Genomic DNA, 15373 nt, shown 5'->3' on the forward strand with positions numbered 1-15373 from the left:
CAGTGTTAAGGAAAATGAAAAATGAAATATAATGGAGAGTAATGTAAACAAAAAACAGATTGAAAGAAGCATGCCCTGCCAAAATAAACGAGAAGCATAGAATTGTGTAACTCTTAATTCCCTTTTCTATTCAGAGCTTAACTGGAATGGAGGGGCAAATTTTTACCATTTACAAATGAATGCTAAAAATTCAGAAAGCCCAGCCATGTTTCCCTTCATTTCAGAGACAGGGTTGTCTCAGCTCTCAGTCTGTAATCACACACTTATCCAGCCCTGCTTGTTCAATCTCACCTTTACTAAAACAGGTCATACAGGAGAGCAGTGCTCACTCCCTGTGCACATGCACGGTGTCACATGGCACAAAGCTCACATGCAAAACTATACACCAGCACATGTTCAAGCAGCTTCCTTAAAATCACCTTCCTTAAACAACTGGGACTGCATTTAGGCTTCTAAACCTGCCCTTACATCATCTTCATTACAACTAAACAAATTACCTGAGAACCAGATTTGGCAGCAGAATTAAGAATTACTTTCTCTCTCCCAGAACATCACAGAATCAAAGAATCAGCAAGGTTTCAAGAGACATTCAAGATCATCCAGCCCAACTGTCAACCTAGCAGCAGCATAATCACCAGTAAACCACATATAACCCCAAAATGCTCTCCTTATTGATTCTTGCTCTCCACAAATCCTCCAGCCCCACTGCAAAGCTGAGAAGACAACATCCTGTTAGGAACTGCAAAGAACATAAGAAGTAATGTTCTCTTCTTGAATAAAGAGAAGACCCAAATATGATCCCTGAGTCTCAAATCCTATTTTCAAGCCCCTTCACCAGCAGGTTCCCATCATACCTTCAAAACCAAGGCAGATGCTCTAGGAGCTGAAATAGGGTTGAAGCCCTAATTCCCCATTTGCTCAACTCCTAGTAGTTCCTACCCCTGCTTCCAAACACAGGGTCAGTGAAGTGGGACAGGACTGTTAAGAGAGTCATTATAAACATGAGATATTTAGGAAACTGATCCAATCAAACCTCATTCAACAACCTCTCAGCTCAAGAGATATCTTGGAGACAATGAACAGAAGAAAATGAGCTCCTCTGCTGCTCTGCTCCCAGTTTTACTCTGCAGAAGCCATCTAACTTGAGTTAGCATTTGCTTGTGAAGACCTTCTGTAAAAGGTTCATTTTTCTCACTAATTCTGTGCAAGGACATACACAAAACCGTAATGTCACCAAAAAGTAAGCACACCTGAAGTGAGCAGCATCACCATTTTTTTCTCCTATTTTAAAGAGAAGATTGACTTCCCTGAAATGGGAAAAGACACACTATATTGTAAACATGAACTGCAAAGAAGCATCAGCAGAATGGTCCTGTTGTGACATTCAGAATGTCAGCAAATTAAAAATCTTTCACAGAGTAATTGCATTGGTAAAGAAACTGTGTAATGCTTTGCCTGGAAATTACATCCTCTTGCAACTTAACACATTAACCAACAAAAGATAAATGACTCTTGGTCTAATTTCTGGTGGCAAATGGGGGAATGACATGAGAGCAAAAGAGGAGTTGATTACAGTATTTGAAAGAGAAAGGCAGAAAAGCAAGACAACAAGAAATAAACGTGAAACATCTCATGGTATATGTAAATCTAGTACCTCTTGACCAACTTGAATTTGTTTGAATTACCTACTTTAGTGCAATTGTAGCATATTTTAAATGACATGCTGGTTCAAGAAATTCCTGTGGGAAGTGATCCCTTCTCTGTGACCACAGGATATTTTACTAGGAGATGTTAGTAATGCTCTTCATTAACAGTAATAGCTACAATACAGTGAAGGAGAGGGATTACATATGAGGTATCACAGTCTGTGCATCCCTACACAAGGGTGGGAACAGCCAGATGAGCCCTGGAAGAGGTAAACTGCACTAGCTGTGACAAAGGGACCCTCTGAGCATAGGAGGACTGAAGCATTGTGAAGAAGCAACCAGTAACAGCATGTCTGTGGTTGTAAGATAAGGCAGAGGCATCTGTACTCTGGTTTAACCTCCATGCATGCATGTTTGGCACTAGCACTTGTTAGCCATGAACAATGAATTTTTATTCTTCACCATAACTATGCCAGTAAATGTAACTATTCAAATGCCTGCAGGAAGTAAGTGCCCAGCAGGCACATGCATGTTCTAATGTAATTCTCTAGCAAGTTTTGAAAAGCAGTCAAAGAAACACAAAGAAGTACACCTCTATACATAGACTTCTAAATTTTCTAATACATAAATAGTTGCCTCTACTCATGAATATTTTCATATGGCATTCTCTGAAGTAGAGGAGAGTTGTAGAGTACATATCTCATTTTTCTGGATCTCTCCAGACCTACAGAGCTTCTCTAGCTCTCTCAGACAGTACTAATTCTACATCGCACAGTTTTAACAGTTTGTTTTTAACTTGAGTCTGGTTTTAACTTGATGGCTGTGATGGAATTTTATTTTATTTGCATTCTTGCATGCCCAAAGTGCCCAAGCCAGTTTCACATGGATAAAATTTGAAATTCCCAGTTTACACATGATGTTTGAATGTGATGATTAACTGGATGGATGCCTGTAAACTCTTGTCATACATTTTCATTCCACACATTTAAAAATTATAGGAACATGAAGAGGACTTCAGAGTGTCTCTGCAAAGGGTCTAAACCAATCTAATAATTTCAGAATATGGTAGATTTTTATTCTCCTATCAAAGTACCAGCACAGATGTAGCATGATGGATTGACAGAGTGATTATTAGATATACCCACTTCAAAATATTATTTATTTCTGTTGTCAAAACTGGTGCCAAGCTTTGAAACAGGATGGACAGCTAAATACAAAATGCACCTTAATTCTAGCTATTACCTTCACTTCCTTCAATAGATGGTATTACAACATTTTGAAATTCATTTGTACTGGCTATTCCTTTGTGATGTATACCTTAAAACACAGAAAATCTAATGATGTGGCCATTCAAAGCAAGCATACAGATGTGCAATTACTTGGCTCTTATTAATAATCTCACTGGTGCATCCAAACTTGAGAGCAGAACTGAATAGCCAATTTACTTCTCAGTCAAAATGAGCCAAGAGATTAATGAAATTATGGGGTCAGCACCAGCAATGAAACAGTAGCCTGGAGTTCCTGACTTTTTGAAATGCCTTTTATTTTTAATTGCTTAACAAAAATGTATATTCTTATTTAGTTTCTATGCTTACAATTACACTTTTCAGATTCAATATATCTAAAATTAATTTCATGTTTTATATTTACCCATGTATATATATGCTGTGAAAATAAAAATAGTTCTTGTGTGTGATTCAAATCTGAAAGACTCCTCAAGTATTTGGCCTTTTATGGCCAGATAGGTGGTGGATACCCAATCCCTGAAAACATTCAAGGCCAGGTTGGATGGGACTCTGAGCAATATCTAGTTCAAGATGTCCCTGCTTATTGCAGGGGGTTGGCCTAGATGACCTTTAAGGTCCCTTCCACACTAAGCTATTCTGTGAATGTGTATACTCAACTGTCTTGGATGATATTACCACACATCCATCCACATATGTAGGACCTCCATATATGTATTTTCATTTCTCTCTGGAACAGCCATTGGCAGTTCAGACTGTCAGAAATTATTGGAATGCTCTTACTGTTCCAGTTCCTCCTAGGAATATCTGATAAAATTGTTTTCCTGTTGATCAAACTTGTTTTTGAGGGAGCAGGGAAGCTGGTGAGGCTTGAAGAAATTGATAAAATCCATCTCACTACAAACTGATGCCTTGCTATATGCATGAAGTTGGACTTTGTTGGTTTTGGCAGGAGTTTTCTGCAGATACTAAAAAGCTGATGAATACAAAAGCCTGTCTCTTTGACATTTGTTTCCTACGTCATTATTTTCACAGACTGGACAAATTTTTTCTGCTTAACTTAGATCCACTAAAGAATTGCTCCTGTGGCATCACTGTGTAGATGCTACCACACGGCACCTCTGGTCAAAAGTGAGAATTCAGTGATCCCTTGTTATTCCTTATGTAAGTACACAACTGCAAAGAAACCACAGGAAAGCCAGATTTGCAGATGACTGCACAACAGCTATCTCTGCTGTGCTTGATCTGCAGCCTACAGGAAACAACAGAAACTTTCTCATTATTGAGGTTTAGATCTCTTCCATGGTAACCTAAGCCCAGGTCCACCACATGCACATATCCTGCATCAGGATTCCGATAGCTGAGCTTCTCCTTTTCATCTCCTGTTTCCTAGAAGTTTGATGTTTTGTGCTGAAAATTATCTTGTTTTCTAGGAAATAGGCAACACTGTCTTTAGGAAAACTTGGGTAGGACTCATATTATTTGACATAAATGTCTTCACTATCTGAACTAGTGATAGCTGGCTTCCTTCACAGACAATGTTACACAGAGTGAAAAATACCACTTGTATGGTAAGATCTACCTGACCTACATAGACATTTAATTGTGGATATCAGGAAATGTCAGAAAAGCATTTTTCTCTCAACTGAGTATCAAGACATCCCGGCATGAATGGGTCTGATTTAAATTATCCACCCTGTAGATATCTGCCCTTGATCAGGTGATCCCACCCCTAGGTGGCCCAAATTGGACACAGCAGACAAACAACTCTACTCATAATTTTTATGCAATAACTGTGGTTAAGCAAAACTGAAATGGAAGACAGTATCTGTGGAATAAAAAACCCCCAGTGTTTACTGCTGTGATATGAAATCAGTGGCTTAACAACCTAAACAGAGACAGCTTATCAAGCCCTTACCTTTGGGGATAGTAATCTGACAGCCCAGGTCACAGTCCTGCTGCAACTGATAAAAAGCCACTTCCTGCAGCCGAGCACGCTCCAGCTCCGAGAGGCTCTGAACGGGAACTGACTTCAGCCGCACGCTGCGCCCTGACATGCTGTTCCAAGTGAAATCGCCCTACAGGAAACCAAATGGAAAAATATGAAGCATCATAAGGTATGCACAGTTTAATAAACAGAACCATCTCTTTTACTGCTAGAAAAAACAACACAGGTTCTTCCCAACAAAAGGCCATTTTCTCGGACATCGCTAACTTTTCAAATATCTTTATTTTCCCTAGAGCAGCATTCCTTAAAAGGGATACAGACATGCAAAACAAGAAGTCAATTCTGTCTGAAGCCATTTAATCAAGTATTGTTGAAAAACATTAGGATTCCAATAACAAAAAGCACAAAGCAGGGAAGGGGGGGAAAAAGCACCCTTGTCTGCTTTTCCCAGTTTACTTTCTCTGTACAGCACTTGATGTTAATTAATTATCTTCCTGCACCTCAGCCAGAGCAGCAGATCTCCATGGACAATATCCATCTTAACTCCCACATCTTGCTCATCCTACTCCAGCAGACTTGGAGAATGCACTGGCAGAGCCCCTTTTCCAACACATCTCATCTCCTCCTTACGACAAGACTGTGTTTAGAATACGAACGACTAAAGGACAAGACATTCCATGCTTTTGAACAGCTGCAATAACAACCTATTTATTAACATTTATAGAGAAAAACAGCATGAGATATGCTACATCTCTGGAAGGTACCAATTACGCTTGGAAAGCAAACTGAAAGCTTTAGCTGTTGTATATCCCACCTGTGAGAACCTATACAAAAACAACTATTCCAAAATACTCCCAGTATTCAGCTTGGACCAGAGAAGTAATCATCACTCAAAGAGAAGAGTGAGCACAAACACAACCTTAAAGCCTGACAATTAAAGTAAAACTTCCAGAATTCATCTCAAAGAGCACAGATTAGTACAGGGAGAGAAAGAATTTGTTTTTCATTCTAACCATGTTAAAAAATAAACATCAGTCTTGTCAGTAAGTATAACCTGATGCAGCTGCTGATAATGAAAAAACTCTGTTGCACACCAGCTGGGTGGTAAGAAACCCACCAACCTGCCTTTTATCACAGCATGGCAGACTTACAATTAATAGACTTCACTCTCATTTTCAGTTTAAATTTCAACATCTTTACCTTCACTGCATACTAATTTTTTTTCACTGTAAACTTATGATTCATCTGTTCTGCACATCCATCTGCAGTCAAAGGACGTCCACTGACTTTAAAAATTATTGGTGGAAGCTCCTTAATATAAAAATCAGTAAAATTAGACTTTACTTAGCATCTTATGCATCCTGATGTATGCAAACATCTCTTTGCACATTTCCATATATTTTGCCCATATATGTGCATGTACATTTATATACACACATACAACCTGTACATACATTTGTATTTAAACGCATATGCACACCTATGACTGAGTGTATCCACATAGAAGCATGAGACAAAAACCATTAACAAATGTGCAGCACCATTTAGCAATGCTTTAATCCTTTAGATTAAAGGAATTACACAGTTAACACCCTTTCTTGTGATTCACGCAACATGTCTGAGTTTAGCAAGGAATTTTTTTTTTGCCAGAGTAGTTTTAGTAAGTCATTAAGCAATCATAAGAGATAAAGGCATTACCTCAATGTCAGCAACTGGACCTCTACATCTTAATGCATGTACTATGATCAATGTCTTTATAGTATTTATATGCACATGAGCTACATATGCAAAACTTCTGTGTTACCCCAGTATTTAACTACTGTAATTTGTTACTTCATTTTTTTTTCCTCTTCACCTTCTTACTCTTCTGGTGCCTTACTGTTGACTAACCAGATTTTGTAACCTTAGACTAAAGGTTTGCACAGTGTTACAAGCCAAGCTGTGTAGCTTAACTCAAGCAAAACCAAACCAGCAAGAGTCACATAAACCTTATTTGAAAAACTGCAAGTAAACATTTACATTTTTTAAAAAGCTGTTGTCATTTATAGATAAAAGCTATCAAAAACATCATCCAAAACCAGACAATGTATACAACAAAACTAATTCCTTTCCAACCCTGATAATGCAAAAGAAACTTCACAAGCACAGAAGAATGCCATTCAATCCTCGTGAACAGATAATATAGAAAGTATTCTAGAGTCAAAATGGTACAGACAGAGAAATATAAGTTTTTATGATAGAGTTCAGGGGTATTTTATCTTAAGTTATTTCTCCATCATGAGTATTTTCATAAACAAAAATATCACTGGTATGTCTACCATAAAAAATTTGAAATCCTAACCTTAATATTAAAACAGGAAAAGGAAGCAAAAATGACACCCTGAAGAGAATATTAAGGTAACAGAATACATGTCCTGTTTCCTGCAGACCACAAAAACCAAGTGCAGCATGGGACTTCTAAGAATTACCACAAATTAGACAAAAGTTCCTTAACTGAATTCTGCAGGAATTATTTCTCTTTTTCAGGAATGAAATAGAATTATGAAAAATAATTTATAATACAATTACAATAAATGAAAAAAAAACAGGTTTTTATTCTGCCAGTTTGCAAAGCCCCCAGATGTTCTTGGTGCTCACTGTTTAGCTAAAACCAGTTATTTGCAACATCAACAGGTTGATGAGATTAAAGAGTGTGCAATCACTCTGCCCAATTGCTGTGCACTAAAGAAGACATACCTTTTCAACACTTGATGGGTTTGATAAAATCTCTGCTAGGTCACATTAACATAGGTTTTTATTATGCTAATGGAACACATGACTAATAAACTAAAATACTTTTGGAAAATCACGTGGTAAGTAGGGCCAATGAAATCTCCTAATCTTTAACAGTTCAAGAAATGTTTCCTTGAAAAATTCTGTTTCATTTTGCAAATATATATCACTTCTATATCACTGTCTTCTATGAGTCAAAACACAGTATTTGAGAATTTAATCTATTCAAATACTCTGATGCTTTACAAAACACAAGGTAAATTAAAGGCCTCATCTTCCTCCCAAAACACTGCACAGTTATACAAACAGCCTGTAAAGATTGCAAAATCATCCAGGCTTGGGAGAGGTCCAGAAAAGTCAAGCTCCCTTGAAGAATGGGTGCTGGTGTAATTACATCTGCCTAAAGCTGTTCAGCACTCTGTGGGGCAACCAAAGGAGGACGAGGGCAGCACAGACATGAAGACTATTTTCTGTTTCTCTCTCCATGAGAGGAAACACTTCACCTGCCTAATTCAACATCAGCCTGCCCTAGCTGGAAGCTTAAAAGGAGCAGAAGACCTTTAAGCAACAAGTCTGAATGATGTGTTTGTTTTTGAAGTTCATGCTTGTATGTGTTCAGACGTAGTACACAGGTTGCTCTCTATTATTTAGATTATAGGACTGTAAGTCTGAATATGCTCTGCAAATGATTCCATCACCAAGAAGAAAAAGGCAACACACAAACAGAAGAGTGCAAATAGAAATACTGTTCTGGGATAAAGTGATCAGCCTGACAGGACAAACTGCTAACTGCACAGCTGCCTTCATCAAAGAATTTTATGAAACCATAATCTAGACTAAAAGCCTTCTCCGTTTTTTTCCATCAACCAGTCACGCATTTTTCCTCTCAATTCCACAACTTCAGTTGCATTTTCTCTCTGGCAGGCCCATTAACATCTAACATCTTTCCTCCGCTCAACCAAGCACTTCACTTACCAGGTAACTACCTAAAATACCAGAGCAGATGACTCAGCAAAGAAGATTGCTGGAAAACTGCACCTTTTGCCTGTGAAGAATCTGAATCTGTCCATTTTCCCTGTACTTCTTGTCCACAATCATAAGCACAATCATAAGCACATTTTTAATAAGACACAGACTGCAGCTTTTCTGATGTTCTTTCAAGCATTTTTCTAATAGGTTGGATGTTTGGTAACTCCAAAATAAACATTAAGTGGTACATCCTGACTTAAGTAACACCATGCACTTAAATTACTCCTAAGCATGTCTAAGCTATTCTTGTGTGCCTGACCTCTTTCTCCCAGGCCTCCAACAGAAAATCTTGCAGATGTCTTTCAGAAAAGCCTCACTCTTCTGTCTTTGGTACAATACAGAAACTGGCTGACAACTGCATAGAATGCTGAATGTAGATGCAAATCTATAGGCAGTGATCAACCTTGATTTCTGTGGAGTTTCAAGCCTTAGTGAGTTAGGTGGATGGGAAATAAGGTTGGGAAATAAGAAGCTTAAACACATCACAGTTTCATAAAAAAGAATTTAATACAAGATGGAGAGTGCAATTTTCATCTTTTGCCTTATTGCTATTGTTAATGACTTTGGTCTGGACTGATTTAGGTGAACACCATTATCAGATTAGCTGTCTACTTTTCACTAGTCTTTACCTCAAGTCCATTTGAAACCACTGGGATCAAAACCAATTATGTCTACTTTTTTCTATCCTAGCAACTTTTAGCTATGTGCTTGTATTAGATGGGTGTCCACTATAAAAGAACTCAGTGGTTTTACACAAAAACATTATATTGCAAATAATTTGGCAAATATAGTATTAGTGTCTTAATTCTGTTTGTTTAATTACTTCTTTAAGCTTCATGAAATCATATATCACTGCCACTTTACAACCTTTTGCTTCCCCTGGTCATTTATTTCAACTCTCTCTATAATTATTTCCAGACTCCTCAGGCATAAACTCTCACAATTTGTCTACTGGTACAGGTAATGTCTCTTCATTTCCCTGGTGTTGCTATTAGTAAGAACAAAAACCAGTTCTAAAGTAAAAGTCAGTCACTTCAGTACAGCTACATACTCTGTCCTATTGAATCAACACTATACAGAATAGTGTTCCTGGACAGGATGAAAATGAAGGAGAAGGGGGAAAACTAATTTAAGCAGCCTTTTAAGCATTACATGCAGTTAAGAACTGCATGGAAAGTCCTCTACTAGTGCTATCTCAGATAACCACCTGCAAATTAATGAAGAGTTAAGAAGCAGTAGATGGTACAAATGTGCTACAACCTGACCCTCTCTGCCACCCTCATTTCAGATGCTCTCCCATAGCATCCACAGCTCAGTGCATGACAGGCAGCACCCTGGTTTCCAGCACGCATTACAAACAATTGCAATCCAAGATGCTCTCAGATCACACAGATGCTCCCAAGTGTCTGCTACTACTGCAAAAGAATTCCCTCAGATGAATGAAATGCCACCTCAACACTATACAAAGAAGCACAAGACTTGCTGTGTGACATCAAAGCATTCAGAGGAAGAGATCCAAACATGGATGTACAAAGTATGGGGCCCCAACAATTAATCTTCACTAAGAAAGACTGACTTCACTAAGGTTGTTATCTAGGGTGACATCCTGTTCCCCTTGACGTCAGTGGCAAAATTATTAATACAATGTCTCCTCTAGGAAGAGAGTAAGTACAGTCCAGATGATTCTGTGGTAGTTTGAAGCCTTGCACTAAAGTTGCCTCATTACACACTAAATTGTATTTAAGTGTAGTTTTGCCAGAAAGATCACATTTTACAAAACACTGGTTGAGATATCAAAACTACTTAATGGCAATTAATATAACCAGTGCATTGCCACAGACAGACACTTCCTCAATTCTGGTCGCATTCCCAAGGCTGGAAATCCACGTATTCAGGATCAGTACTGCAAGGGAACTCCTGTGGGAACACTGGAAACCTGGCATTCCACTCAGAGGAGACAGAACTCACACCCACAACAGAAACACTTCATCTAGCAAGAAGGCATGAACCCGTGTCCAGGTAAAGATATCCATTTCAGACTGCTAATTACAGTGGTGATTTCCATTTATCAGAGTAAAAACTAACTTTAGTCTGAGGATAAACAGAGAGCAGAACAATGAGCATGCTTTCACAGCAGTATTAAAATTGTTGAAATAAAGGGGAAAATATTTCCGGATCAACCTTTCCAAGTTTTCTAAATGCCTCAGGATACTATTTCATGTTTAGAGTATTTAAAAGGCATTCTCTTACAAAAACCTGATGTGTAATGGAGATGTATTTAATTCCTTTTCTGACATTAATAAACCTGAATGATGTACAAAGATATTGCCCAGCAAAATATTCATCCCTAACATATGGACTCTATACTGAACTTTTACAACTGATCCACAAACCAACCTACAGAAGTCAGAAAGCTGCCCTAAAATGCATCAAAATACATGGTCAGTTTTTTTTTATTTCTTACTTCAGCAGATATGAATATTTCTTAAGGGATTTATGAGGAAGAAACACAAACTAGACATGGCCAAATACCTTTCTGGAGGATTCAAAATAGAGACAACACACCTTAAAAAGCCCAAATCCAACTTCAGAATTACAGATGAAATTTTGTTGGTCTTCACATAAGCAGCTTTTTGAGTCTTTTCATGTGTAACAGAGAATTAAGATTTAAGAATTAAGCCATACTGCAATACTCTGAATTTTGCTGGAGGTTAAGGGTACAAGCAGTGCTGTCACAACTATGACTGCATGAAGTAGCAAGCTGAAAAACTGCAGTAGTTAAATCATCTGAGAGCACAGCAGTGAGCTACAAAAGTTTCATCAATCTCAACACGAAAGATTTGGGATAGTCTAGTTTCACTAAGAGAAGAATTATTTTCCCTTCTATTGGTTTACTTAGTGTACATTTTGAGAGGCTGGTGCCTCTCAAGTTTAACACTTTTCCAAGTGTTAAACTCCTGCTTCATATGGAATAGCAAAAACTCTGCAAGCTAATGGCAGTTGAACCAAAACCCAATACAGTAGCTGCAGAAATATTATTTTTATTATTATATTTATTATTAGTTGCAAAGATTACCTAGAAAGACTCCACACCAGTTCCTATGACCAACACAAACGTGACCCCAACAGCCCTCAGTGTTCAGCTGCCTGTGAAGGTGAACGGAGAACCACAGCCATGATACACTGAAGACTGGCATCTACTCTGAGTTTTCCTGTGCCACAGGTTATGGAAAAGGGGGACTCTGTCCTGAGGACAACTCTTGCTCATTACTACAGGTTACAGTAATCCATTCATTCCCTGAGTGCCATCTATAAAAGCTATGTCCTTACTAAAGGAAAGCTTCTAATGAGATTCTGATTATTGAAATAGTGCTCCTTCTCCTAAGCCTAAGAAAATTAATGTTAAGCAAACAAAATAGTAAGACAAACTATATGTGAATTGTATTTAAACAATCTGAATGAAAAAAAAAAAACTTTATGTCCTATTTGGATATATGATCCTGTAGTACAAAATATTCCAGTGAAACAATGAGGATCTCTGCTTGCACAGCACAAAATTAATCATTTCTGCACACAATTAGAGGTATCAATGTGACCACAGCCAATGCTTTGAACAGTTAGGAGTGGCATGTATTTGTATTATGGTCTACATAAAAGAAAAAATGGCAACATTTTAGAAGAAAGGAAATTACCTACTATTTAAAAGAGAGAATGCGTGTGAAAGAGTACACATTGTAATTTCCAAGCCTGCAAAAATTGCATCTGCCAAAGTATTGTACACAAAGCTAAAAATATGTATTTGAGTACTTTAGTTTATTTCCTGGATTTTGTGCTTTGAAGACTCATGCAGATTACATGATCTGACAAGGATACTGTCACAATCTCATAATGAAAGTTAAAATCAAATAATTCTATAAGAACTAAGATCTGACTAACAGTATAGTCTTTAATTCAATACAGAACTCTATTCTTACTGTTTCAAGTGGTTCATACCAGTCTTTTCTATAAACTCGTACAACTGACAGAAAGAAAAATGAGGTCTGTTCCACACAGGAAAACAGTCATCTGACTACCTAAATACCAGATCTGTCTGAAAAACAATTCTAGGGTGTTATTTTCTTCTTTTGGGGGGAGAGTGGGGCTCTGTGTGATTTACTTGATAGGTACAAAATGCAAGACATCTCTAAATATCGACATTTGGAGAGTAAAGTCACAGCTCTCAGTTACACAGATAAAATACAAAGGACTTGGGAAGAAGTCTGGGAAGTAGTGACCTGACCTGGAACAAGAGTTTGAACCAGGCTTTCACACATAACGAAGCATTTAGGTTGGAAAATACCTCTGAGCTCATCACATCCAACCTTTGACTGGACACCACCATGCAAACTAAACCACAAGCACTGTGTGCCACACTGTGTGTCATTTATTAAGTAACTTCAGGGACAGCAACTCCACCACCTGCCTGGGCAGCACATTTCAATGCTTAACAACCCTTTCAGTGAAGAAATTACTCAGTATGTCCAACCTGAACCTGCCAAGGTGCAAATTGAGGTTATGTCCGCTCCTATTGCTGATTGCAGAGAGCAGTAAGATCCCCCAGACCTTCTTTCTCCAGGCTAAACAATCCCACCTCCCTCAACCACCCCTGAAAGGACCTGTGCTCCAGGCCCTTCCTCAGCTCCACTGCTCTCCTCTGGACATACTCCAGCACCTCGGTGTCTTTCTTGTGGTGAGGAGTCCAGAACTGGACACAGGGTATGGGGTGTGACCTCGCCAGTGCCCAGGACAGGGGAAGAATCACTTCCCTTCACCTACTGGCCACACGATTTCTGGTACAGGCCAGGATGCCATTGTTCTTCTTGGCCCCTGGACACTGCTGGCTCATGTTCAGCCACTGTCAGCCAGCACCCTCAGGTCCTTTTCCACTGGGCCATTTTCCAGCCACTCTTGCCCCAGTCTGAAGAGATGCCTGGGGTTATTGTGGCCAAAGTGCAGGACCCAGCACATGGTCCTATTGAACCTCATGTTGCTGGGCATGGCCCATGGATCCAGGTTTACCCTATCCCAGACAACTGCCCTACTCAGGAAGCCACTGTCTACTCCAACATCTCCATCCCTACTATGCTGAACCTCAGTAGAGATTGCCAGAGCCATCTGCAAACTCATTACATAAATGGCTCCTCTCAGAGCTGACTTGGACCCCTCTAACAGTGACCACCCACCAACTCTGTACTGTGACCATGTGTGCTTCCTCATGCCCATTCTCTTTCTCATAAACTGGCTGAGATAAATGCTGAAAAAAGGTTGTAGGAGCCATTTTCTTATTTAAGGAAGTTTTCTTTTGAGTCATGAATTTATATCACCAGACAGCAGTGCTGCTGTGTAAGCAACACAGGAGTTCTGCAAGGCAGGGACAAGTGCATTTCAAACATGCAACAAGTAAAAAATTAGCTTTTAGAGAACAGGAGTTTTCACTTCTTTCACTACATAATCACTCTACACTTCAGTTTTACCACTCTCCCACTATGTTCACACACTACCATTGCTACCCTGTGCTACACACTGATGTCATGCAGCCCAGGACAAGTCTGCACCAGTGAGTGTGTTACAGTGCTCTGACAATCTACTCCAGTTTATTGGGACTGCATTTCTTCCTTTGTTTGTTGGGGTTTTTGTAAGATCTGGGATATCAAATTCCACCCACACCAGCAGCTGTTTTGCTGATTCTCTTTCCCAAAGACCCTACAAAGATAATTCTCTATGGAAAAGAAAATACACAAACTCTAAATTACAAGGAAAAATACTGTGAGTACAAAGAGGTGGCTTTGCACTCCTTAGTATTATGAACACTTTTCATCCATGCAATTACTTTTCTTTCTATGCAATGAAGCACAATGTGATCTCTTTCTGCAAAGCACAGCACAAGACATTACGTTAGCTTAATGAAAAGCACTATTCTGGCACTTCTTATAAAAAATTTACTGTTTGCACACATGACTCTGCTGATTTGCCATTAATTTCAACACCCAACAGAGTTTAAATATTTTTTAAGAAACCACTTCAACTATACTGGAACTATTCAAACAGCTCTGAATGGATATACAGCTATAGGTCAGACTGATGGATCTTTGCATGTACCTGGAAAGATCACTAAAAAGCACCTTAAAGCTCACCATTGTTAACATGGTGGCTTGTTAAAAATGTGACTTCTAAAGTAAGAAACATAAAATGGATCCACATGAATAAAAACTGCTACAACATCAATTTTCAGGAAAAAAGGTATATTTTCTAAACTGCCCCTCCAACCTGAAGGACCCCAAATTCAAACAGACATTCCACCACTTCTTTCTTTGTTTTAAAACAGCACATTTACTTTGGACAGAAGAGGGGAAAAATAGCCATAAAGTTCCCACTGTTATGAAAAACAGAAACAATTGCTAGAGTTACAAGCTCCTCACAGACCGAGCCAGATGATGAACAGCTCTGGGTCTCTACTTTCTTGTATGCAGTTAACTCAAACTTAAAAATGCAACAGTAACACAGTCGTGGCCATAAAACCTATGCATACAGATACTGTTATTTGCCAAATTGAACCTAAGCAGCGGCAGCTGTCGTGCCATCAGCTTTCAAAACCCCTTTATCTCAGCATATTTTTCTCACAACTGCCTGGGTTACGTGCCCGTCATGCACAGAGCACACAAAAAAGAGAATAAACATGTCACCACAGAATCCAA

General features: G+C 38.7%; 1 protein-coding gene across 3 annotated transcripts in view; it reads right to left on the minus strand.

Moving 5' to 3' along the window:
* Window positions 1–15373, minus strand: part of ARHGAP6 (Rho GTPase activating protein 6) — a 313488-nt gene that overhangs the window by 53957 nt on the left and 244158 nt on the right. For all 3 annotated transcript variants that reach the window (XM_058018515.1, XM_058018516.1, XM_058018517.1), the window contains exon 2: window positions 4809–4968. In XM_058018515.1, coding sequence (XP_057874498.1) covers window positions 4809–4968 — 160 coding nt within the window. The remainder of the gene's footprint in view (window positions 1–4808; window positions 4969–15373) is intronic.

Source organism: Melospiza georgiana, chromosome 2, assembly GCF_028018845.1.
Source record: "Melospiza georgiana isolate bMelGeo1 chromosome 2, bMelGeo1.pri, whole genome shotgun sequence".
Lineage (NCBI taxonomy): Eukaryota > Metazoa > Chordata > Aves > Passeriformes > Passerellidae > Melospiza > Melospiza georgiana.